Below are 26,439 nucleotides of genomic sequence, written 5' to 3'. Positions count from 1 at the left end.
AATACACAAAATAGTCCTTAAAATTTACCTCCATTATACAATATAGTCCCTCTCTAATTTTATCCGTTTAATTGAAATAACTATTTGGAATTTTTAAAATTTTTCAGGGGTGGTTTTGAGAGTTTTTAAACTCTTCAGGGACTGCTACTTCACTCTTAGGATCAAATTGGAAGTAGACTACATTGTCCACTCGAGATAAATGTTAGAAATTATTGTGTATTTTAAAATCTAGAAGATTAAAATGTCCTATTTTAAAAGTGAATATCTGTCAAAATTAATCTCGCGACAAGAGATGTGGCTTTACAACTGGTAAACTTAACATCCAAGAGATATTAGACATCATCATCATCATTTTAACATATCTGTTAACACTTGAGATATTGACGGATTTGCTATTTTCATTTACAACAGCTATAGGATACATCACATGACTATCAAATAGACAGAATTAAATTAACAGAACATCTCTGCTGGTATAGAGACTGACCACGGGACAACGAACATTTAAAGTACATATTTACAAGAATAGCGGCTAGTAAAGATTTATGATTTCTAAAGATTTACCTGCTTTTGAGGAAGAATAAATGGGTTAGTTGCAGCGATATTTCTCGTTGCAACTGCAGAAGCCAATTGATTAGTCAAAAGTGCTTCTCAGACCTTAATATCCTCCAACTTGTATTAGGACCCTCGCCTATGTCATTCTGCACATTCATCCATCCCATGGCAGTTGCAATTTCATCAAGTTCATTAATAACATGTACTGTGTCACGTATATATACATGCCCACCTGGTCTTAGCATCCGATCCATCTCTAGCATGATGGTTGACATATTACACTTTTTCCTGAGACAAATAAATCATTTACCCAACAGCTGTATGGTAGATGACTCTGGACCTTTTAAGCAACATAAATAAGGAAAGAATTGCACCTACCTGTTTTTTTCAATAGAGAAGAGACCAGATGCATGCAGCAAATCATATGTTCGTGGGTATGTATCAAACGGCTCACACCTGCCATCAGGGAAAAATCTTTCAACCATTTGGACAGACCATTAGCATTCATGATTTATTTATTTATTTTGGTTTCTTTTTTGGGGGGAGAGAGGGAGACAACAAATAGAATTAAAACCCCAAAATGCTCATCAGATAATACTTTCACCATCAAATGAATATAGGGTCCACATTCCCTGGGTACACAAGACACGGCGTTATTGATAGAACCAGAAGCTAGCAGAACTTTAGGACTTTATTGATGCACAGGGATTGCAAATTGCACTCCCTGGAAGGTTCCTACACAGATGGAACTACCAACTCAGAGAGTTTCTCTCCAATTCTAACAATTGACAAAAACAGAAAGCATAAAACCCAACTAATTACAATACACTATTTATAGGTAGTTAGAAGTAGAGCTAACCAACTAACAGCCAGCTAAACCCAGCTAAAATTGCTAACCATCAACTAATAGGATAGACTACTTCTTCTCTTGTAAAATAGCCCAAACCTGTTACTTGGCGCCACTCTGTCAGTTATTGACTTGAATTTCAGACAAGGAACTGCAACAAATGTGTGATGCATGTGAATTCCTTGATGAAAACTGTAACTCCAAAACTATTGTATTTGTTACTATGGTGAAACATCACACCAGACTCTTCCAGTCAGACTGCACTAGCAATTTACTAATGGAGAAAGTCATTGATAATGATGGTCGCCATCCAAGGAACTTTGATTTCTACCAAGGTGCACATGCTAGAATGATAGTAGACAATTGCAGTAGTTATCTTCTTCCCTAATGGGATAGCACAAGAGGAAAAGGATGTTGAGTATTCAGCTCCTTGGGGGTACTTTGTGAGGGAAGGCCAACCCCTATCCTTCATGGAAAGATCTCCCTGATTTTGAGAGCACTTGGAAATTGGTTGACAATATTCTGACTGTATTTTCCCTTTTTCACCTTGAGTTCAAGGTAAACCTTCAAGAGGTAGTGGGGTATTGTTACACACATCAGCAGCAAGGAAGATCATGGGCAAAATGGGAAAATTACTCGTTTCCAATTTACATATATGAGGAGAGGCAAGAAAAAAATAATGGAATGAGGTCTAGGGGGTAGGGGGAACCGAGTTTTAGGGAGTTTGTTAGACATGACAGGAGGATATAAATAGAGAAGGGAGGAGCAATTGGGAGGTCAGGAAAAGAGTAGAGTCATAATTAAGGGAGAGAATTGGCCTCTCGAATGCTAAATATCATTTATGTTATTTCTTATACGCTCATACAAACTTACATAATGCAATTCTTGGTTGATTTCGGAACTATCACACTTATACTCCCCTATTTGTAATTCAACATTCTTCTATTTTTAGGGAGTTAGTACATATAACATTTTCGTATATTTATCACCACTGAATCAAAGGGATCTCTTCAATGCGGGAAAGAAAACAATAATGAAGGAATTAGCAACAGAAGAGCTCCTGAGAACTGTAGGAGCTCAAGTGCTCAGACTCTTCCTTGTAATTGAATGCAAATGTTGTGCATACGTCCTCTGCTGCCAGAATGCATCCCAAATTCCCTCACTAGGCCTAGATGGTCCAGCTGTGTTTGCTCCAACATTCTGATTTCTAACAATACTCAAACTGCCCCTGAATTTCTTTCTTCTGTACGCTTTTAGCCCGCTGGGCAGTTTATCTTAGCCAGACAATAACAATATTGAAATTTTAGATGTCTATCCGAGAGCTTGTTCATGTTCATATTAGAACTTGAAAAGTAGATATTAAAACTAGACTCACATTCTTTCAAAAGAAAGTTTATATACTTTGTGAGAATGACTACGTCATTAAGTGTATATGAAAGGAGATATATTATTCTGACTGAATGTATTGTTAAAGAAATAACCATCTGTATTTATAATGATGTTTAAATCCTAAGCATAATCAAGGAAGGAAATAAATATGAAATGGTAGGAAATATCAAAACTAATCTAAGGGATCATATATGATATTCTTCGATATTCTCAGATATTTATTTGATATCTTCTTTATTTCTAAGTTCTAACACAACATAATATTTTATATAAAATATAAAGAAAAAGAAAAGGTTTCAAAAGAAGTAAGAAAATTCTCATACCAATCATGCATAACTCCAATTAGTCCACGGTCATATAAAATAGGCAAAGTATTGAATCCGTTCACAGGAACAACATTGATAACCCAACAGTCAATCTGGAGATCATGCAATGCTGCAGCAAACCTGCAAATATATCAAAATAAAAGTTAGAAAATTATTCATACAAAACCTAAAATCCAATACATAAAAACAAAAGATGGAAAAAACATAGATAAATAAAACGACAGTAAGATATAATATGCTTTCACACCCTCCAAATCCTGCTCTCATATCCATTACATTTCTTAGATTGTACTCCTTCCATAGAAAAGCACGGACATAACTATCAATTATTTCATTCCAATACTTTGATTCGGCGTGAAAAAGTTCTTTTCTGGATAAAGATGCATCGTGTTTGATGCTTTGAAGTCTGTCTGGTGGTTGATGAAGTCTTGCAGGCCACTTAGAAACATTTGCTCGGTATCCATTACTAGGTAACTGAGTGATGCATGCCTTCAGACCAACATACCTGCAAAATGCTTCAAGGTATAACATTTGCTTACTCAATATAATTCTGATCATGAAAAGTTTGTCAAGTTGATTACTAAATAACTTTCATTTTTATGTAATTTTGTGCCACATTTAAAAGGTGGTTGTTGATTCTTCAAGGAGGTTCTAGCCCTTTATACATAGATTCCTTCAAGGCAGTTTCATTTTACATGCATAGGTGATATGCAGGAATTACATAAAATACTAATTGATAAGAAAAGCTATTATATATGCATTTTTAACGTGTAGAGCCAAGATAGAAACAATTTCTATCTTAGAATTATCTGCAACTTCTCTCTCTTTTTTCTTCTCTGTTTTGAAATGGTAATCAGTGCTTAACAGGTGTGATTCTTATTAGGCAAATTTATGAATCATGAAGATTACATTCGAAGGATAACTCAAGTAAAGTTAATTTAAACATCTGGCAATTACCAAACATCATCTGGATCATCATTGGATTCACATAAAGGAGGATGAACAGCATTGTCACGGCTATGGTAGCAGCTATTGTTCATAGGTTTCTGCCATATAGCAATGTATCCCTCCTTCTTTACAAGTTTCCAACATATGGAACTTGCCAGGTCATCAATTTCTGTTGAGCCATAATAAAAAGGTCATGGTAGAAGAAAGGAGGTAGAAAAAAGGTAGACCATAACAATTCATTCAATCTACCAAAAGATGTCAACCAACATTTAGAAAAATGCCTTTCTGTGTTTGGGATCCTAGGGCTTGCTAAGATGGGTATAAATTCGCTGTTTTCGTTTTATATTTCTTTCCTTACGTTGAACACTTCATACTTAATGTTTTACACATAACACCACATTTTCTTTGCCATGAAAACACTCTAATCTATTCATCTGCAAGCATGGATCCAATCAATAACAATCAGTTAAATCAGGCAAGAATTCAACAACCAAAAGAATTTACAATAAAAGGATTAATCATAACATTATCATTCATAAATAAAAATAAAATGTATCATGTAAGTTCTTCACTTTACTGGTTTCAAGCATGCCTAACTTTAAACAAAAGCATTATTTTATTCATCAACCATTCATATCATCATTCATAAGAGAGCTCATATCACAGTTTAATCATCATCATGCAAACAATCTTTAATTTCCAACTAAGCAAAGTGCTAGGGTGTTGATGAGCTAGTGCTTTTATTGGTTTCACTATTTTTTGCTTTCTAATAAGATTAAGCTTTGTTTGAAGCAATATATCTCAAATCTCTATGCAACACAATTCAACACAAAACAACTAAATCACAAGAGTTCCATTCCTAGTGGAGGAACATGTGCAAGCACAGTAGCAAAACATCACCATATTTCTCAAAGTAATCTTTCTCACGCTTTCCAAACTTGAATATACTAGCCACAAGACAGCAAGAACAGCAAGCTTAGATAACAACACCTTGTCCAGTAACTACACAAATTCACTAAACTTCATATAGAAGTGAATTGGGCCTAAATTTTGGTGGCGATGTTCCTTAAGTAGAGTAAATTCTAGTTGTAAATTTTATTTCTGGAAGAGGGTGTTTTGGTCTTTTATCAGGTTTTTGAAGCATAAGATCCAATGTGGATCTAGTAGGGACTAGTAGTGCCATTTTCGGTTAGTGACTCAGCTTATATACTGAGTGATTGACTTCATCCTAGAAAAGTGTATTATGCATAATGAAATGCAAATTTGTTTTTATCACATGGTCTTAAGAAGGGGAAGCACACCCAATGACCTTGAATTTGGAATAGTCTAGTTTCTTGTGAAACAAGCATTCAAAAGGAGAGGGAGGCAGTCTATTGATTGCGTGAGTCGCAGTTTGTTACTGCCTCATCCCAAAAGATAGAGGCACTGAGGCATGTGCTACTAGTGTACAGGCAGTCTCAATGAGATGCATGCACTATCTTTCCACTACACCATTTTGATCAGTCTGTGATTGACGCCTTCCTGCTGAAATTCCGACTCTAAATTCCCCACCCCAATCTGATTGTACAGCTTTAACCTTGCCGCAAGCTAAAGTACAGCCGCAGCCTTAACTTGCAATAAAGCAAGGAAGGCATCAGATTTGGTTTTCAAAAAAAAAAAGAAATGGTGTGTGCATCTATAAATGCTATAGAATATTTATTCCGTTAGTAGAGACCATGGGGATGGACCCAAAAGATCAAATCAATTATCAGGGATTATTGTCAAGACAACATGCAGAACAAGTATCAGACATTTTTATTTATGAATGGAACCTTACATGTTTTTAATACATCGCAAACTACATTTTGAGAAGCATGCATCAGCCTATGGTGCCAAAGACTAAAATTATTTGATTGTACAGTAGAGTGAAACACATGAGGATTCTCTGCTTTTGAAAACCTAGAAAAGTGAATGATAGAAACAAGTTGTTTGTTCCTTTTAAGCTAGTTTAGCAGGTTTAGGAGCAGTAGGGCTAGGCCTAACTGCTGCCTAAAATACTAGGGATTACTTAGTTTTTAGTCAGTTAGAAAAAAATCTGTTCAGTTTGTTAGTTCAGGAGAGGGAAATCCTCTCCAGAGTTGGTTAGTTCCAACAGCATACTTCAATAAGGGGATTGTGATTCACAATCCCTAGTTCATCAATAAAATTCCTAATTCTGCTAGATCTCAGTTCCTATCAGTGAGATTGAGAAAATTGCTGGTGTTGTATCTGAAATTCGAGAACCTATACAACCATCCCTTCCAACTTTGTCGTTTAGCGCATGAAATTTCACCCAGCAGTCATAAGGCCAAAATTCAGAATAGCAATGATTGCACAAAGCAAATTTGCTAACACATAAGAGACTTTTAGTGATTTGTGGAACATGAAGTAGATTATTTATTTTCAGTAGACATTTAGGTGTGTGAACATTGGAATTGACAATGTGAGAGATACACAGACCTTGTCCATTGCCAACATGGAGGTCATTTCCACGATATGGTGAGGCTTCCATTAGATTTGAGTTATTCTGGAGGTGATGTGAGTCGTGGCTCCAGAATCTGGGAACCAAGCCAAATTGACAACTGATTCAGGTGAAGCTACAATGACCAAATAGTGTTGACCAATATTTGAAGGTATAGGAACCCAGAAGGAGCATGTCTAGTGTGGGATGGAGAGTGATTTTGAAGAATGTGGATGATGCACATGCATGATTGAGATGTAATGTAGTGTTTCAATGTGTGGGAAGATTAAAATTGTAATTAGCATTATGAAGCATATTTAATATTTAACTAGCATATGGTGGAGTTGGAGGAAGAAAGGGTTGGAAATCCCAATCTATCCTATGCCAGTAGTTAAAGCTGGAATGACCCAACTTCTTGCAAAGCCGACAAGTAGTTGAGTTTCTATTGGAGCGGCCGCTACATTCCTAGCCACCACGTCCAACAAACTGCCCAACGGCAGTCTCCGCATCCACCTCTGAAGTTGGTAAAGGATTGAGACGTAATGTACGCCAAAAGGGATGGAGCAGAGAAGTGCCTCGGATTGAGTTCAGCTTGAGAATTGGCCATCATGAGGTGTGCCTCTGTCTGAGGCACCAAGAAAGGTTCAGATCTCATGTTTATGGAGGTAACAAATGCATCATACTCACTTCCAAGACCAGCTAGGATAACAATAATGTTTTCTTGTTTTGAAACCGAACATCTGATGGAAGCTTAGCTCACGAGGTCTTCAAATTTAGATTAGGTACTCATTAAGCGTTGAGTTGTTGGACAGGCATCGTTGTCTACAACACAAAGTGGAGGCCAAGTTTCTCCTACGCCTACCAACTCACAATCAACTAGTGTGAACACCAATTCAATCATGGTCAACATCAAGTGAGGAGCATCTGAACTTTTATTGGGAAGATTGAAGGATGGAGAAGTTTGAAGGAAATGTGGGTATATGTGCATGTGATGAACATGGAGGAGAAAACACGCAGTTCCTTCCCTTGCTCGGAAGAACGTAGCACAACTTCTTTAGTTTGGTTGATTAACTTTTCACATTAATTGTTCAATCTTACACAGATGAAATGTAAGAGTTAGGTCAAAATATTTATCCTTATAACTTAAGGTAATTAATGTGAGTGAATAACTCATTACCGACTCACTCCAAGGGTACTGGTTAGTAGTTAACAAACAATGTTATGCTTTTCCTTTCCGGATTTAAATTCTAATATTATTTTTATACAATTTTGACTCATTAGAATGATCTCAGTTTTACACGTTTCTGGACTTTTACTCAACTCAACTAGAACAATTTTCTACTCAGATTTGGGTTGTTACAAGTGATGTTAACTAAACAAAGGTAGAAAAACTGAAAAAGTAGATATTTGACTAATTATATTTTTAACTATTTTGGCAAAAATCACAGACAATTGAGTTACCTTTCCATTGTTCTTGAAGGATCTCTTCATGTTTGAAAACAGGTTGTGCTGCCCAGACGAAATAGCCACCTGCCCTTAGAAGCCTATCGACCTCAAGAAGCAAAATTCCATCTCCATTATAGCAACAGAAATTATGAAATTAGTGCAAATATGTATAGCCATTAAAGCATAATTGTTACTTAATTTTTTCTTTCAATTTATTTGGTGTGAAAATTATGTAAAAATATAGTGCAAGTTTGAAAATAAGGAATGTTGTCATCCTTAAGCACAAGTCAACACCTAGTCATGTTAGACATTCAACTACAATTCACTGTTAGATGCTTAATATAGGGTGTAAAATGGTTTAAAACAAAGAGAACAATAGAGTACCATCACAAGTAAAGTTAACTTTACATCTTGAACAATGGATCAGGTCAAAAGCCTGGCTAGGGAACAACATGCGGTGAGTAGCAAAAACTGCTACCATGGCAGGCACACCACGCTCTAGGGCGAACTGAATCTGATTCTCATGAATATCTTTAGGTGCTATTGAAAGAGTGGTCACATTACGTTGCATCAAAAATGCACCAAAACTTGCCACCCCACAGCCAATGTCTAAAGCAACTCTAGTGTTGTAACCAAATGCAATATCAGGAACCATCTGTACATTCAATTTCAGAAGTGTCTTAATGTCTTAGACATAAATTTACTAGACTAGCTAAACTTGAATTAACAAACTAACCGCTGAAATTTGATCCAGATATTTGTCAGCACCATGTATAAATTGTAGTCCATCGCTAGGAAACACAAATTTATCCTTCTTTACTGATATCAAATTCTGGCCACCTTTATATTCAACAAGACGCATATGGGGTATATTATCAAACCAAACCTGTCACTGAATACAAGTTAACAAATCTTTCTCACAAGTCAAAATACACACTAATTAAAAAGTGTCATTTCACAAGCAAGTTAAAGTTACAACTCAGCTATAGATGACTACAAATTTAGATTCTGCAGCTGGAGTCTGAAGACTGGAGAGAAGACTAAAGAGTGAAGCTAAACGGATTTATCGCAATGATAAAGAAAAAATCCTGGATTGTTTTCATTGAAGATGACCAAAAAATTGTTTGTCGCAAAAACAATAACACCGCCTTCATCTCCAAAAACAGAAATAACATCACAAAAATCTGTTTACTCACAACATATATCAAACAAGTGCAGAGGCGAAGCAACAAAGCGCCATTGTAACGAATGAAAATTTACATAGTCCGGAACCCGGAAAGTACCTCATCTCTACTCCTGGGCCAAAGGATGGGCCTTCGGTACCCTTTTGGCCTAGGCACCAAGCAATTCAACCCCTTCCCTTCGTCCGCGCAGTGCCGCTCGTACTTCTCCCCTTTCTCGCTCGAACTCATCTTCGCAATAGCACTCGTGCTGTCCAAACACGGCACATAATTCACCATTCGCTGATCGCACACCTTGTAGCTCTCCACTGACAACCTTGCACGGGCCCCGCCGCCAACACGCTCACGTTCGCTCGCCCCTCGCAAATAGCTGGAGTTCCCAAAATCCTCTGGCAAGCGCAAATCCGAAGAGTCGCCGACGGTGAAATTGTCTGTCATTATGCCGTCTTCGTCCAGCAGACCCGTCGTCTCCACAACTGGGGACGGCGACGGAGGAGTAAGGATGATGTTCGGTGGTGGTGGGGGAGAAGGAGAGGGAACCACGACAGCAGAAGAGGAGGCATTGACGGAGACAGCGGCATCGGAGGAGAAGGGGAGGAAAAAGTAGGTGGTGGAGTAACGGGTGAAGAGGATGAGGAGGGTGAGGGAGAAGAGTGTAAGGGCCGTGACTTTAACAAATGAAGAGGTTTTGAGGACGTCTATGGACCATGAGGTGCCCAAGAATTTCATCGTCCCCGATGAACGTTCGCGTGTTAGCGCGGTGGGGGAGTTGGTGTGCTGGGACAATGATGTTGGAGATTGGAAAAGAACAAAATGGCAGAGGGTGAGAGAGAGAGAGAGAGAGAGAGAGATACTTTTATAGAGGGGTGGTGGGACACAAGAATAATGTGAACACCTTAAGGAAGAGTGATACTTCAAGTCTTCAACTGAGGGAGCAGCTCAACGAAACATAACCATAGGAACCTTGTCTTCGAGTCTTGTGCGTTTGCCCGTTGACTTTTGAAATCTGAGCCTGTTTAGTCTAAGGTTCTTCTCAAGTCATTCAGCTCACTTATCGGAAGTATTTGACTTCGGTATTAAACTTTCTACATAAAGGTTTGTATGAGCAACCAGGTCTCTAAACAATTTTATGCACCCTTCGGTTTTACCAAATTTTTTCACAATACCCGTTTCGATTCGTGATAGTTTTCCGAAAGATTACAACGTTCTAAAAAAAAATGCATTTAGACTTATGAATTATGATAATAAAATTCGTGAGTTGGTTAACTCATTTATTAACCATCTCCTTTTAGAATATACTTATTTAACTTTTTAATTATTAATATATTTTTTATTTAATTTTTATAAATAAAACAATTTAAAAATCACTAATAAAACAATTTAAAAATTATTAATATCTATGATCTCCTTTTTAAATTTTTTTGCTATTGCTTTTGACTCGAATAGGAACTTAGTTGCTATTTAGTGTCAAGATGAAATTTCAAGAGATAATTTTATTTTGTCTCTTCACAATGTGATCAGGAACAAAGCAACTCTTTAATTTTGGATCTGAGCCATTCATCAATGCTTTGGCTTTAAGTTTTGTTCTTGGCTCTTGATTTGTAGTAGAGTTTCATAACCTCCATTTTTTTTTTAAGTTTTCCATTCGGTGTATGAAGGAGTAAAGCATCTTCAACAAGCAACAATGAAGTATAAAAAATGATTTGAGTCCTAGCCTTTGACTGTCTTCTTCTTCTTTTCCTTTTGTTTCTTGATTTTGGTAATCCACTTTTTCTTCTTGATTTGAACCTTAATCAGATTTTCTTTTCCAAGCTTTCTTTTGAGACTTCTTCATGTGGGTTAGAGAAGAGAGAAGAGAGAAGAAAGAAATGGGTTCGGTCACTTTGATTTTGTGATGTGTTCTCATCTTTTGTCATTTTTCTTGCTTTTGATTTTTGTTTCCTTAGGTTTAATTATAGTTTCAGCTTCTGATTTCACCACTTTTAGTAAACTTTTGCTACTAAAGTGTTTGCTAAGTGTTTTTAAGAAAATATAGTTAAAAGGAAGGCAAATCAAGTAAGAAATGAAGGTTAATCAAGAGGCAAAACATTACATGAAGAATCAGGAGCCATGCACCCAAGATCAACCTATGCAAGCCATGCAAGAGGCAAGAGAGAATGAGACATGACACACCCTAAAGAGCCAAACAGGGGCATGCCATGCCCTGAACCATGAATCACAGGCGTGCCATGCCCTAGGAAGCAATGCAAGGGCGTTCCCCGCCCTATCCAAGACAAACAGAGCGTGCCATGCATGAAGGAAAGCGTGCCATCCCTGGGAAGAAAATCAACCCGAAGGAGCCAATTTTCAATGTTGTCAATCCTAACCTCTTCATACTCAAATGATCATAACAAGAGATAGGGAGGTCCAAATGAGGCGGTTCTGATGGTGTTAGAAAGCTAACATCCAGAGCTTCAAAATGATATGCCTATGTCTATAGTGGACATTCAGTTTGGGCTGCGAACGACCCTCACCTTTCCAGTGCAGAAAATAGTGCCGGGAGATGCTACATGCCATGCCCAGAAGCTACGTGCCACGCCCAGAAAAGCCCAATTACACTCTAGTGATGATTTTCCAAGGCCCAGACTTCAATTTGACATGCCCACAATGCATTTACACACCAATTGAAGCTCATTCTGATTTTGGTTAAGATTATGAAAGATTCTATAAGATAGGATTTGATTTAGTTTTGATTAGAATTTGAATTACTGTTATTAGTTATCTTAATATTCCTAAAAGATAAGATAAAGATTTAGTTTTCGAATTTGAATTATTAGAAAATCTATGACTAAATAAGTGAGATTGCTCACAGAGAAGGACAGTAGTGGGGGGGAAGGATCTTCGGATCCCTCACATGTCTCTCTTTGTAACGACCCAATTTTCAGTATGTCTAGATCATACCGGAAACTGAGTGCTACTAATTTGTCTTTCTAATTATTATCTATTATTTATCATATGAGCCTGATTCGTTGTTGAAGTGTTGTTATTTTGCGGGTAATTTTTTTTTTTCAAACCATTTAAGTTGTCAGGCATGAAAATACATAGATGATATCATAAGTAACAACAAGATAAGCAGACAAAAGTAAACACACATTTATATAAATTCATACATCTCAAACAACTGATATCATTCAGTCATCCAGCCTTTATTAGATCATAGATCTTTAGTTAGAACACCCCTAGATATAGCTAGATAATAACCTTATACATATATATATACATACAACATCCCAGGCCCTGACCTGTTCAAGGAGTCCATAAGCTGGCGCCCAGGCAAGCCTAGATTCTTCACTCACCTAGTCCCTCTAAACTACTAATGTGAGGAAAAGTACATTCTAGGTCTTCAAAACTCAAGTCAGGTGGAACGTCATCAGCGAACTACGGAAGGGTACTCAAGCTTCCATCTGAAGGGAGAAGGGAGAGAGAAGGGGTAAGAACTTGGGAGTTCTTAGTAAGGCCGGGGTTATTAGTTAAGTTCATTAAATCTATGTTGCTTAGCAGACAAATAGTAGAATACAGAGAAGCAGTAAATAGGAGATACAGATAAATAAAGAAATTAAGAAATCAGAAAGCAGAACACAACAAAGAATACAAGAAAATAAAACACAGACACAAAGAATAGAATACAAACAAAGAAATCACACATTCATACAACAATCATAACAGAGAAAATGCACAACCAAGTATGATGCATGTCTGTCCTATGCACGCCATGAGCTCACATGTCGGTTTACACCCTGCAGCCCGACATTACCTAGGAACCAGTCCTAGATATGGTTTTATCTTTGTAGGTGAACTTTGGCCTACAGAAATAGCACTCCTGTAAGTGAACTTCGGCTTACAGGAATAGTTCAATCACAACACAACAACTTTCTGTAGGTGAACTTCGGCCTATAGAAATGGCACCTCTGTAAGTGAACTTTGGCTTGCAGAAATGGCGCCCCTGTAAGTGAACATCGGCTTACAGGTATCACAACTCTCTGTAGGTGAACTTCGGCCTACAGGAGCAACACCCTGAGATACACAATTGATATTCACTGTAGGTGAACTTTGGCCTACAGGAATAACGATGCTCTGCAGGTGAACTTCGGCCTACAGGACCTCTAGGGCTAACAGAAAAGCAGCAGATAAACATACAATAGAATATCATGCCATAAGACTTAACTCTTTATCTTTATCCTCTTTTCCTCTCTTCTCTTTGACTTTTGATTCTGCACTTGTTGTCTTCTTTATCATCTTTCCACAATCATAAATCAAGCATCACAACATCTCAGTGTTCTCATTTCATAATTCTCTGTATACATCACAACATTACAACAGCACACTACTATTTAGCTTTTAACTCCCTCTCTTTCTAATATGATTACAAGCTTCTAAATCTTGTTTCATTACTTTACATACTTCTATACCCTTTCTTATATCTTTCCTTAGGTATTTAATAAAGAGAATTAGAAAATTCTAGACTCAAAACTGCTTTCCTAAAGCTTTTAGAGAAAACTGCCTTTTTGTCAATATTTTATTATTATTAATAAAATAATATTATTAATAAAATAATACTTTTAATATTTTAATATTAAAATAATAATATTTTATTCAACTTTCAAAAATTGCATTTTGACCCCTGAACTTTTTGAAATTACATTTTGACCCCTTAACTTTAATATTTGCACTTTGGTCCCTCAACTTTCTATTAATTAACTTTCAACCCCAAACTTTCTAATAATTATAATTTGACCCCAAAATCATCAAAACCAACATTTTCTTGTCCTTCAAAGACCAAAAACATTTTTTCAAAAGTTCATAAAATTTCAGCTTGATTTTCAACCAATTTTTCAAACTTTTCAGTAACCGATTTTTACCTGATTTTGACCAAACCAAAGAGCAACGTTTCAGTCATCAAATACACATCAAAAACACATCGAATATGATGAATTTCATGGCTGGAAAGGCACGTTTTCCAGCAGCAACAACAACAACTTCAGAACCATTAAAAATATGATTTTTAAGTATTAAACAATAAGATCTCATGATCAAACCATCACACAAACACTCAAAATCAAGCCTCAAGCAACAAGATCTGATTTAACACTTCAAGAACACAGCCAATCATTGATTAATTTACCAAACCTTACCTCCTTTGCTGCTGCCAAAAGTTGAGCCAAAAACAAGCTTCCAAAAGCACTTTTACGCCTATTTTAACATTAAAAACAACTTTAGAACCATATGAACCATGAAGGATGAAGCTTCATGATGATGAAAAGAAGGTTATTCTCACCTTAAAGTAGCTAGAAATCACATTTACTTAGAGCCTATGGTGGTTGAACAAGAGATCCAAAGAGAAAATATGAAGAAAACACCATTAGCTTGAGTTTCCACCATGGCTGAAACTTCAAGGAGGAGGAGCAGCCATCATACCTTGATTTACTGCTTAAAAATTGTCATAGAAATGAAGAGGAGGAAGAGATGAACATTTTGGTCGGATTAGATTTTTGATAGGGGTTTTAGTTTGAGAAAGAACGGAGGTTGAAGCTCAGGTGTTCATGGAAGTTCTCTTGGTTTTCTCTCATGGAATTCTAGCTTGTTTAGGAAGAAAAATGATAGTAATGATGATGCCTAGGATACCGTGGGTTAGGATAAGCATTATCCTAAAGTTTGGTGTAAAAATATCTCAAGAAAGGATAATTACTAAAGCTAGATGTATTAGAATACAAGTGTTTCTTACTTTTTCCTTAAGAAAGCTTGGCTTGGAGAGAAAGAAAGGAAACATGTGGTAGCTAACTCTGGGAGAGTCACGTGTCACTGGGTGCTGACTCATCAGAGTTTAATAATAAAATATTATTCTGGAGATAATTACTAAAACTAGATACATCAGATTACACAACTAAAGGATAAGCATGAGCTTTACTAGTATAAATGATACTAGTAACATGATAATCATGAGAATAAGAGATATATGATGAAGCATTAGCATTGCTAAGTTCATCTAAGAATGCTGGTATTATCCATTACCGGTAAATTTCTACCTCAGTTATTATATTACTAAACATAGATCAACATTAACCATAGTAGAAGAAATAATAATATAATATTTCGAATAAAATAATAATATATGAATATTATATTAATATAATTTTTATCTCAAAATTCGAGACTGGCTCGTCACAATGAGACTAACCACGGAAATCAGAATTTCGAAATTCTGGCTCGAGGTGGCTCAAAAATGTAACTTTTTGTGACGTGCCTGCATAGATTAGGAGAGGTGTCTGGTGCAGTTAAGCTGCTGACTCAGCAGCTTGATGACGCAGCACCTGTGCAGTGGAGGTGCTTATATGCACTAAAATTCCTAAAAATTCCATAAAAATTCCGTTTGATCCGGAAAAAGCGCCGTTTCTTCGAGGCTAGGCCGTTACAGTCTTCCTCTTCCTTTCTTTTGTTTTGTTTTTCAATTTTCCATGAATCATTAAACAGTTGTCAAAGGGTTAGGAGCTCTGCTCATGTTTCAATGGTTAATTAATCTAAGTCTTCTTACATTTTAAAGCTTAGCATTAATCTATTTATGATTGAGAATTTCGTTCCTCATCACTAAACGATTTGTAGCATCGATATGTGTGCTAATCCCATTTTGGATTTGTTTACTGATATGACATAATTAATTTTCAAATCATGCTTGAAAACTTTCACATAACTTTTTGACTCAACTAGACGTAGTGATTTTCTAAGTGTGCGACACAATACATGATTTTTTATTACCCTAGTTTTGAATACGTGTCATATAATTCAGATTAGAATAATTCTCGAAAATTGTGTTCTCTCATTGAGAAATTGAATCGGAGTTTTGAACTTAACCTCTTTGATTAATCGATTGATCAAGACATTGGCAGTTAGTTCATTAAAGAAAAACTGAGGAGCTGAGGCATCAAAAATCGATTACTTTAGATTCGTTGTGACAAGAGATTTGCAAGCTTTGGAATTAGGTTAACAAGGTTTAATTCTCCCGAAAACATGAACATCTCTGAAACCCTAGACATCCATCATCATTAATTTCTTCAAACTTAACAAGCACTATCTGAAGCATTCACTCTTTAAGTTTCCAACAAGTTCCAACATTCATTAATTCCAAGTTCTATTGATCTAATTAGTAGTTGAATTCATTATTTGGTTCTCACTCTTTTAATCCTCGTGGGAACGATATCCATTCACAGTGGTATTACTTGAATGATCCGGTACATTTTTCAGTATCCGTGAGCGTTAGTTTTCGCTCATCAAGTTTTTAGCGCTGTTTTTGGGGATTAATTGAGATTGACATCATACGTTGGGTTAAATTGCTAAATTAGATTGATACATCCGCATCTTTAGTAATTTTTCTTCATGATTTCATTTGATTTACTAAGAATTCTTGTTGAATAAGCAATGATTTCATGGTTGAAATGAGCATTACTATGATTTAGTTGAATTCATTGATTACAGGAAACTTTGGAAGGAAAATAGCAAGAAACAAAGAAGAAAGATGATAGAAATCACCAAACAGAATGCTCTCTAAACTGAATAGAAAGCTCTCTAGAAACAAAAGACAATGGACGTGCAACATGGAAAACAAGGCGTACCACGTTAGGAATAAAAGAGATCCATGCATACGTACAAATATAGATATATTGCCTATCATGCGTACGCATGCACCATGCGTACGCACGACAAAAAGAGTTTTGAGGTGTCATGCGTATGCATGATGCATGCATACGCATGATTGCACTTTCACGTAGGACGTAGGATTTTCTACGTGGAACGTTGTGGACCAAACAGAGGCTACAATTGAAGTCATTCAAGGCCATGTACAACGTGGGTTTATTCACGTGCAACATGGATGAGACAGAGAGAAATTGGAATCAAGAATGGTCTTCGTGCAATGTAAGACCAGAGGACACTCTCCAAGGGCCTCAAACATAGCCATTCTATCTCCAATTTTTTAGCACTTGGGTGATTAATCAAAGGCCCACCAATGATAGCATTAATTAAGGATTGGCAAACAGAAAGAGAGGAGATCTTTGCGGAGAAGAAAACATTTATGAAGAAGATTTGATTGTGTTTTAGTTTTGATTATGTTTTAAGTTTGAATTTGAAACTTGTTTTTAGGGTTAATATATAAGGGGAGAAGTCACTGCCGGCTTCTTTTCCTTGGGTACTTTTTACCTTTCATAATTTTAGAATTTCTCTAAAGAACATGAGCAACTAATTCTGCTTTGTTAAGGTTAGGAGCGTTGTTGATTCTATAGATTAGTGTTCTAGCTTTTTACACTTTTGATTAATGAATTGATATCTTTTTAAGAAATGGTTTTCGTTTTTTATCCTAAAGGATTTGAATATATTGGGAGACAATTCTTCTCTAGCTTGAATTCTTTTAACATATTAGAAAAGTTGATTAATTGAATTGATCTTGAAAACCAATTCTCACAACTCTTAAGTTTTGAAACTAGACTTGATAAGTGACATTGAATCGACCAAGGGAGATTCTTATGAATTATGTGGCTTATGAATCAGTGAACGTGCTTAACTCTTTTTTTAAGTAATTGACTAAGGAATTAGCAATTAATTAGGTTAAAGAGAAATTGAATTACCAAGGGATTGGGAGTTAATTACTAATGATTTGCCATGGAAATATCTTTGCATAATCATGGTGAAAAGTGAAAATTATTGATTCGAACGTCTCAACATCTCTAAAACCTTAACTCTTTTAATCATATTACTTTTCAATACTCATTGTTTACTTTTGTTACATTGCTGTTTATGTTCAAGCTTTTCAAAAAACCTAATTTTGATTGTCTGACTAGATTAATCGGTTAACTATTGCTTGCTTAAACCATTAATCCTCGTGGGATCGATACTCACTCATCATGTGTTCATTACTTGGTATGACCTGATGCACTTGCCGGTAGTATTGTGCTATAAAATCTGCATCAAGTTTTTGACACTGTTACTGAAGATTAATTGTGGTTAACAAACTACCAATCAATTGATTACCTAGATTAGACCTTTTTAGATTTTATTCATTTAATATTTTTGTTTTACTTTTTCCCCGAAGAATTTCCTTCATCATTGTGAAGGGAGTTCCAATTTGATTTTCTTGTTGTTTTTGTGTCTATGCAGAACAACAAAGATAAAGAGCATCTTCACTACGATCCTGAGATAGAAAGAACTCTTTGGTGACAAAGAAAATAAGCTAGAGATTAAAGAGTTGAAGAAGAGATTGAAGAAGTAGTTAAAGAAGAATATGAACAAAACATGGTAGAGAATGCAAACAACAATGCTAATGCTCCTCCACCTAGGAGGACCCTTAGATCATTCACTACCCCCAATCCAGGGAATTGTGGAAGTAGTATTGTTACACCTACTATCAATGCCAATAATTTTGAACTAGAGCCTCAACTTGTCACATTGGTTCAATAAAATTGTCAATTTAGCAAGAGCCCCGTAGGAAGATCCTAATTTGTTTATCTCTAACTTTCTCCAAATATGTGACACTGTCAAGACAAATGGCATCCCACCTGAGGTTTATCTACTATTGCTTTTCCCTTTTGCTATGAGCGATCGGGCTAAGCAGTGCCTAAACAATCAGTGCAAAGAAAGCATAGCCATGTGGGAGGACTTAGTCACTAAGTTCTTAAACAAGTTCTTCCCGCCTCAGAGGTTGACTAAGCTCAGAACAGACATTTATACCTTCAGACAGCACGAAGGAGAGTTCCTCTATGAAGCTTGGGAGAGGAATAAAGAGATGTTTAGGAAGTGCCCTCCAGACATGTTTGCAGACTAGGTCCAACTCTAGATATTCTATGATGGGATCACCCCTGCGTCACAGGTTTCATTAGATAATTTGACTGGAGGATCTCTGCATATGAAGAAGAGCACTGATGAAGCACTGGAGTTGATTGAAATGGTAGCCAATAATCAATACATTTATTCCAATGAAAGATCAATGAGGAAATGAGTCATGGAATTAGATGCTTTGGATACTATTTTGGCTCAGAACAAAGTCATGTCCCAACAAATCAATGCAATTACTGAACACCTAGGAGGAATGCAAGTTTTAGCATTGAGTTCTCAAGAGAATTCCTATGGTATGACTTTTGGACTACCTCAAGGTGAAGGCATAGAGTATGAACAATCTTTCTTGGAGCAAGTGAATTATATGGATTATCCTTCAAGGCCACCTCAAAATGATCCCTTCTCTAAGACTTATAATCCTAGATAGAAAAATCACCCAAATTTTGGGTGGGAAAATCAAGTCAAAGGCCCAATAATTTTAACAAGAACCATCAACAAAATCACTTCCAGCCTCAACATAATAGCTTCAACTCCCATCAATACAACAATCACCCTCTCAACTCTTAAAACAATTCTCACCATCAACAACTACCTCCACACAATCATCTCAAGACTTTCAAAAGCTTTCCAAGTTTGAACTTGCCTTAGAGAAACTATCCAATGCCATAGTCACATTTATGGAGGAGACAAGGGCCAACTTCCAAAATCAAGGTTCTTCAATTAGAAATTTAAAGGTGCAAGTGGGTCAGATTGCTCAACAATTAGCCAAACCCACTCAAACATTCCCAAGTGACACAATTCCAAATTCCAAGGAAGAGTGAAAAGCCATTAGTTTGAGAAGTGAGAAGGTGTTGGGAAAAAAGGACAAGGAAGAAGCTCACACTGCCAAGCAAGAGAAAGAAGCCCAAGGGGACACCAATAGTCAAGTGGAGCACGTGACCCCTTCTACTCAACAGCAACCAATTCAAGCATCTAAAGATGTACCAAAAGAAAAGATCCAAGTGCCAGAATACAAGCCAAGAATTTTATACCCTCAAAAATTACAAAAAAAAGGCAAAGGATCATTAATTTTCTATGTTCCCGGAAGTTTTCAAGAAGCTACAAATAAACATCCCTTTTGCTGAAGTCCTTGAACAAATGCCTTTGTATGCAAAGTTTATGAAGAAGTTGATTTCCAAGAAGAGAAATTAGAGGGAGAATGAAACCATGGTGATTACAAATGAGTGTAGTGCCATAATTTAAAAGAACCTCCCTGATAAATTAAAGGATCCTGGAAGCTTTGTAATTCCTTGTACCACTAGAGATGTGACTATTGAAAGAGCCTTGTGTGACCTTGGAGCTAGCATCAATCTCATGCCATTATCCTTGATGCGCAAGCTACAAATTAAAAAGGTAAAATCCATCAGAATTTCTTTACAACTTGCAGACCGTTCTCTTAAACTTCCATTAGGTGTTGTGAAGAATTTACTAATGAAGGTGTATACTTTCATCTTTCCTGTGGATTTTGTTGTATTAGATATGGAGGAAGATGCCAAAGTCTCTATTATATTAGGGAGACATTTCCTTACAACTGGAAGAGCCTCAATTGATGTTCAAAAAGGTGAATTAACATTGAGGGTAAATGATGAACAAATTGTGCTCAATATATTCAAAGCTCTGCAACATCCTAATAATTATGACGATTGCATGAAATTTGATATAATGGATCCTCTGGTGTAAGAGGCATTAGAAGAAGAAGAGCGTAATGAGTCACTTGAGTCCTCTGTTAAAGTTGAAGTGGGTGAGATTAAAGAGTGCCCACCACCCAAGGAAGCATCATACATTCCTTCAAAGAAATAGGGGCCACCAAAGCTTGAAATAAAGCCCGCCCTTCTCTTTAAAATATGCTTTCCTTGGAGATGCGATGATAAGAAAAAAATTGGGAGTTAGGGATTTTATCATAATAGACAAGGATTATTCAGTAAAGGACATACCCAAAGACACAGCGGAAACATAAAAGATAGATAAAGGGGGACAAGAAAAGAATGGCAACAAGAAAAGGAATTTATTATCATAAAGAAACACACCTCAAAAGACACAGTGGAAACATAAAGATAAATAAAGGTTTTCCTACTAGATCTCTAAGAAACCTGTTCTTAGCAACCTAGGTCACTGGAAGGGTTTTTCTTACTAGAACTTCAAAGAACCTGTCCTTGACAACCTAGATTAGAGGGACGAAAATTGAATCACTCAATCTTCTCCATGCAACAAGCGAAGCGAATCACTCACCTCACTTCTCACACAATAAAACGTGCTTAAAAGCAACTGAAATTTATTCATCAAAAGTTGTTCCAAATGATCTCTCCAAAGGTGTTTAAATAGGCCCCCAACAAACTAACTAAAATATAAGATAAGATTTTTAAAATTTAAATCAGATTTGATCTTAATGGATTAGATCAGATTTGATTTTAAATTTAAAATTCCTAAAAATACTACTAAACAAATCAAATTTAAAACAAATCTTCTAACAAACTTTAATCGCATAACAAACTAAGACAAAATTCTAAAATTTCAAAATTTAATGATAAATTATGTCTCCCACTGAATTCGGAAAGCATTATTGGGCATCTTGCTGTCCTGACTTAGCCCAATGGGCCTTGCCCATTCTTCCTTGGTTAGAATTTGATGTAACTCCATATGCATAAGCGCTGCTAAGTTTCCAAAGCTCTCCTTGAGCTTCTTTCCACATGCTCTAGTGATGGGGCCCTTTGGAAGTGTGAAATTTCCATTCTGCCCTTTTGCCTTAGAATGCCCCAATTGTCTTTCCGAGCATGTATCATTCCCTCCTTCCTCAAAAAGATTTGTCCTCGAATCAGTGTCCGTATCAAAAGGAGAGAGATCAGAAACATTGAAAGTAGTAGAGATATTATACTCACCTGGTAGATCAATCTTGTAAGCATTGTCATTGATCTTCTCAAGAACTTGGAACGGGCCATCCCCTTTAGCATCAAGTTTAGACTTCCTCTGAGTAGAAAATCTCTTCTTCCTCAAATGTACCGAAACCTAATCTTCTGGTTCGAAGACTATATGCTTTCAGCTCTTGTTAATCCTTTCATCTATGAATTTGTTCTTTCTCTCAATTAGGTCACGAGCCTTTGCATGTATTGCTTTAACCTTCTCTGCCTTGCTTGCTCCATCTAAGCTAATAAGATCACTCAAAGGTAAAGGCATTAAATCCAAGACAGTTACAGGATTAAAATCATAGACAAGTTCAAAGGGTGAAAAACTAGTAGAAGAATGGAGTGTCCTGTTATAAGTAGACTCAATAAAAGGTAAACAATCTTCCCAGGTTTTCAAATTCTTACCAACAACAGCACACAACAAGGTTCCCAATGTCCTATTTACCACTTCAGTTTGACCATCAATTTGAAGGTGACAAGTAGTTGAGTATAACAATTTTATTCCCAACTTACTCCACAAAACTTTCCAAAAGTGACTTAAGAATTTGACATCACGATCAGAAACAATAGTTTGGGGAACGCCATATAAGCGCACAACTTCTCTAAAGAATAGGTCAGCAATATTTGTGGCATCATCAGTTTTATGGCAAGTAATGAAATGAGCCATTTTAATAAATTTATTTACCACAACAAAAATGCTATCTCGACCTCTCCTAGTTCTAGGCAAACCAAGAACAAAATCCATAGAAATATCAACCCATGGATGCACAGGAACAGGTAAAGGAGTATACAAACTATGTGGTAATGACTTGGATTTAGCTTGTTTACATGCAATGCATTTAGCACAAAAATTTTTAACCTCTTTACGCATGTGGGGCCAGTAAAAATACTAAGATAAAACATCCAAAGTCTTATGCACACCAAAATGACCCATCAAACCCCTACTATGTGATTCTAGAACAAGTAGCTCCCTAATAGAACAAGTAGGTACACAAATCCTATTACCCAGAAAAAGAAAACCATCATGCTTATAGAATTTGTTATGTGCACCATGTTCACATGCAGCATAGATAGAGGCAAAAGCAGAATCAGTTACATACAATTACTTCATACACTCAAAACCTAACAGCTTAGAAGTAAGTGTTGTGATTAAGGAATACCTTCTAGAAAATGCATCAGCAACTACATTCTCTTTACATTGCTTATAGGCAACTACGTATGGAAAGAATTCAAGGAATTCTATTCATTTTTCATATCTCTTGTTTAGCTTCCCTTGGCCCTTCAAGTGTTTGAGGGATTCATGGTCAGTATGCACCATAAATTCCTTAGGTAGCAAATAATGCTGCCAAACTTCCAAAGCTCACACCAAGGCATAAAACTCCTTATCATAAGTTGAGTAGTTGAGACGGGATCCATTCAAATTCTCACTAAAATAGGTGATTGCGCGCTTTTCTGGCATCAAAACAGCACCTATACCAATTCCGAAAGCATCACATTCTATTTCAAAAGTTTTAGAAAAATCCGGTAAAATAAGAATGGGAGTAGAGCACAATAATTCTTTCAAGGTGTTAAAGGTAAGTTCTTATTCTCGATCCTATTTAAGGTTGACATGTTTCTTGATGATTTCAGTTAAAGGTGCAGCAATAGTGGAAAAATCTTTAACAAAGCTCTGATATAAACCCACAAGACCATGAAAACTTCTAACATCAGAGACACTCTGAGGTGTGGACCATTCTCTAATAGCCTTCACTTTCTCATCATCTACCTCAATCCCTGTAGAACTTAGCACAAAACCTAGGAATACAACTTTACTCAGACAGAACGAGCACTTTTGGAGATTAGCATACAATTGTTCCTTTCTAAGTACCTCTAAAACAGATTGAACATGCAAAATATGGTCATCAAGACATTTACTGTAGATAAGGATATCATCAAAATAAACAACCACAAATTTACCTAAAAACTATTGCAAAACATGATTCATTAATCTCATGAATGTACTAGATGCATTAGTCAAACCAAATGGTATAACTAACCACTCATACAAAACATATTTAATTTTGAAAGCTGTTTTCCATTCATCACCAAGTTTCATTCGTATTTGATGATAACCACTCCTTAAATCTATTTTAGTAAAAATAACATAACTATGCAATTCATCAAGCATATCATCAAGTCTAGAAATAGGATGGCGATACTTTACTGTAATCTTATTTATAGCTCTGCAGTCAACACACATCCTCCATGAGCCATCCTTCTTAGGCACCAACAGTACCGGAACAGCACAAGGACTCATGCTTTCTCTCACAAAATCCTTAGCCAAAAGGTCCTCGACTTGCCGTTGCAGTTCCTTCGTCTCCTCAGGATTAGTCCGGTAAGTTGGCCGGTTAGGAATGCTTAATCCGGGGACAAAGTCAATGTGATGCTCAATGCCTTGTAGTAGAGGTAAACCTGGGGGTATCTCATCCAAAAAGTCATCTCCAAATTCCTGCAAGAGTGAAATAAAAGCACCAGGCAATTCATGGTTAGTTTCAATGGTAGAAAGTAAAGACTCTCTAAATCGCACTAACACCAATGCTTTTTTTCCTAAACTAGCATGCTTCAGATCCCTCTCTTTTGCATAAAAACACATTTTGTGAGCACTCTCTCTCCACGGTTTTTTCTCTTTTAGAACTCTCTTTTTTACTCAGACTCTGACTCTTTTTCTCACACATTTTGTCTCTTAGAGCCCTCTCGTTACCCTCTTATTTTTTCAATTTTCTCACATCCTAAAGACTCTTTAGTGGATTTGCGCCTGCTCAATTGCTCCAGATACACTTCTTTAAGGGACAAAGGTGCAAGGGTAATCTTCTTTCCATCTTAAGTGAAGGAGTATCAGTTTGTGAAACCATCATGGACCACCCTCTGATCATACTACCATGGACGGCCTAGGAGTAGATGACAAGCCTGCATGGGAACCACGTCACAAAGTACTTCATCACTATATCTCCAAATAGAGAACTATTTGCAGACTTGCTTCATAACCTTCAGTTCACCAACATCACTTAGCCACTCCAGTTTGTAAGGGTTAGGGTGTTTGGTGCATTTCAACCCCAATTTTGTGATCAAAGTAGAGCTAGAAACGTTTGTATGTCTTCCAGCATCAATGATCATGAGTCCAACCTTACCTCCTAATAAAACTTTTGTATGAAAGATGTTCTCTCGCTGTTCTAGACGATCGTCCTTGGCTTGTACATTTAAGATCCGCCTAGTAACAAGGGCCTCGCCACTAACAGCATACTCAACTATATCTTCATTATTTGTAGCATCATCCGCATGTGGCATGTCCTCATACCCATCTGAGTTATCAGATTCTAAGAAAATATCATTTGCTTTAATGACCATGGTCCTTTTATTTGGACACTCAGAAGCATAATGTCCTAATCCGCAATACTTAAAGCAGGTAATATCATGATGCCGTGCAGGAGGATTAGAAGTGGAATTAGGCATGTGCATCTTCCTGTGCTGCTCTGTAGGCTTCTCCTTCGATTCGGTAGGTTTAGATCCAGTTTTCTCCCCGAAATTAGCACCTCTAGAATCCCACCTTGAAGTAGGATTGGAAGAAGTACGAAACCCTCTCACCTTTTTCTGTGTTTCCACCTTGATAGCTAGATTTACCAAGTCTTCCATAGTCACAAATGGGTGACGGTCAACAGTATTTACAATGTCTCGATTCAGCTCAATCAAAAAATATGCCATAGTAGCCTCAGATCCTCCTCAATGTTTGCTTGGATTAGCAGCATCTCCATCTCCTTATGATACTCATCCATGGATTTAGAACCTTGGTATAACCGTTGGAGTCATTGATGTAGCTCCCTGTAGTAGTAAGAAAAGACAAACAATTGTCGCATGACCTTTTTCATCTTCTCCCAAGATTGAATTGGTGGTTTTCCATTCCGTCTTGTCTTTTTGTCCAGCTCAGCTCACTAGACAAGGGCATAATCTGAGAATTCCACAGCCGCTAGTCTTACCTTTTTCACATCAGAGTAGTTGTGACACTGAAATAGGAGCTCTACCTTTCGTTTCCATTCCAAGTAAGCTTCAGAATCACTTCTGCCTTTAACTTCTGGGATGTGCATTTTGATAGCATTGATGTTACTATCAACATCTTTCCCTTGTCCATGATGTCGAGATCTGGGCGAAGTCTCCTCCTCAGACTCCATAGAATGATTATGAACAGATTCTCAGGACCGCGCTCTTCGACCATGGGAAAAAGAATTGATTCGGGAATCCATGTCATCAAGACGTTGTTCAATCCTTGTAAGGATGCTAGCAAGTGCATCGATGCGAAAAGTTAGTTGCTGGTCGGGGTTTCCTTCATTGTTAGCCATCAATTAACCTGCGAAAGAAAACACCTCACAATACTCTTCTCACGTGTATCACTCGGAGTAGGGCACTCATGTTTTCACTCAATACGTGGCTTTTACCCTCTGTT

The 26,439-nt window shown here is 36.8% G+C and overlaps 2 protein-coding genes across 4 annotated transcripts; both read right to left on the bottom strand.

The window, feature by feature from the left end:
* Nucleotides 1–295: 295 nt before the first annotated feature.
* LOC112764607 (probable methyltransferase PMT10) lies at nucleotides 296–10,274 on the bottom strand. 3 transcript variants are annotated; one of them, XM_025810288.3, is made up of 9 exons: nucleotides 9,274–10,274; nucleotides 8,727–8,876; nucleotides 8,375–8,645; nucleotides 8,006–8,116; nucleotides 4,075–4,234; nucleotides 3,365–3,622; nucleotides 3,115–3,237; nucleotides 934–1,011; nucleotides 296–843 (listed from the first exon to the last, which is right to left on the bottom strand). In XM_025810288.3, exons 1-9 carry the CDS (start codon nucleotides 9,898–9,900, stop codon nucleotides 639–641), a joined length of 1,983 nt encoding a protein of 660 aa, XP_025666073.1. In that variant the 5' UTR covers nucleotides 9,901–10,274; the 3' UTR covers nucleotides 296–638. The 3 variants fall into 3 exon arrangements, with proteins under 3 accessions (XP_025666073.1, XP_025666074.1, XP_025666075.1); XM_025810289.3 differs by having other exon boundaries at nucleotides 8,399–8,645; nucleotides 9,274–10,220; XM_025810290.3 differs by lacking the exons at nucleotides 296–843; nucleotides 934–1,011 and adding an exon at nucleotides 2,203–2,676.
* A 13,285-nt stretch (nucleotides 10,275–23,559) lies between these two features.
* LOC140180649 (uncharacterized) lies at nucleotides 23,560–25,703 on the bottom strand. The gene is made up of 3 exons (XM_072221909.1): nucleotides 24,978–25,703; nucleotides 24,241–24,453; nucleotides 23,560–23,928 (listed from the first exon to the last, which is right to left on the bottom strand). The coding sequence occupies exons 1-3, from the start codon at nucleotides 25,701–25,703 to the stop codon at nucleotides 23,560–23,562; spliced, it is 1,308 nt and encodes a 435-aa protein (XP_072078010.1).
* Nucleotides 25,704–26,439: the final 736 nt, after the last annotated feature.

Source organism: Arachis hypogaea, chromosome 17 (genome assembly GCF_003086295.3).
Source record: "Arachis hypogaea cultivar Tifrunner chromosome 17, arahy.Tifrunner.gnm2.J5K5, whole genome shotgun sequence".
NCBI classification, from domain to species: domain Eukaryota; kingdom Viridiplantae; phylum Streptophyta; class Magnoliopsida; order Fabales; family Fabaceae; genus Arachis; species Arachis hypogaea.
Note: the sequence above shows the minus strand (reverse complement) of the source record. Positions and strands in the feature narration are given on the sequence as shown.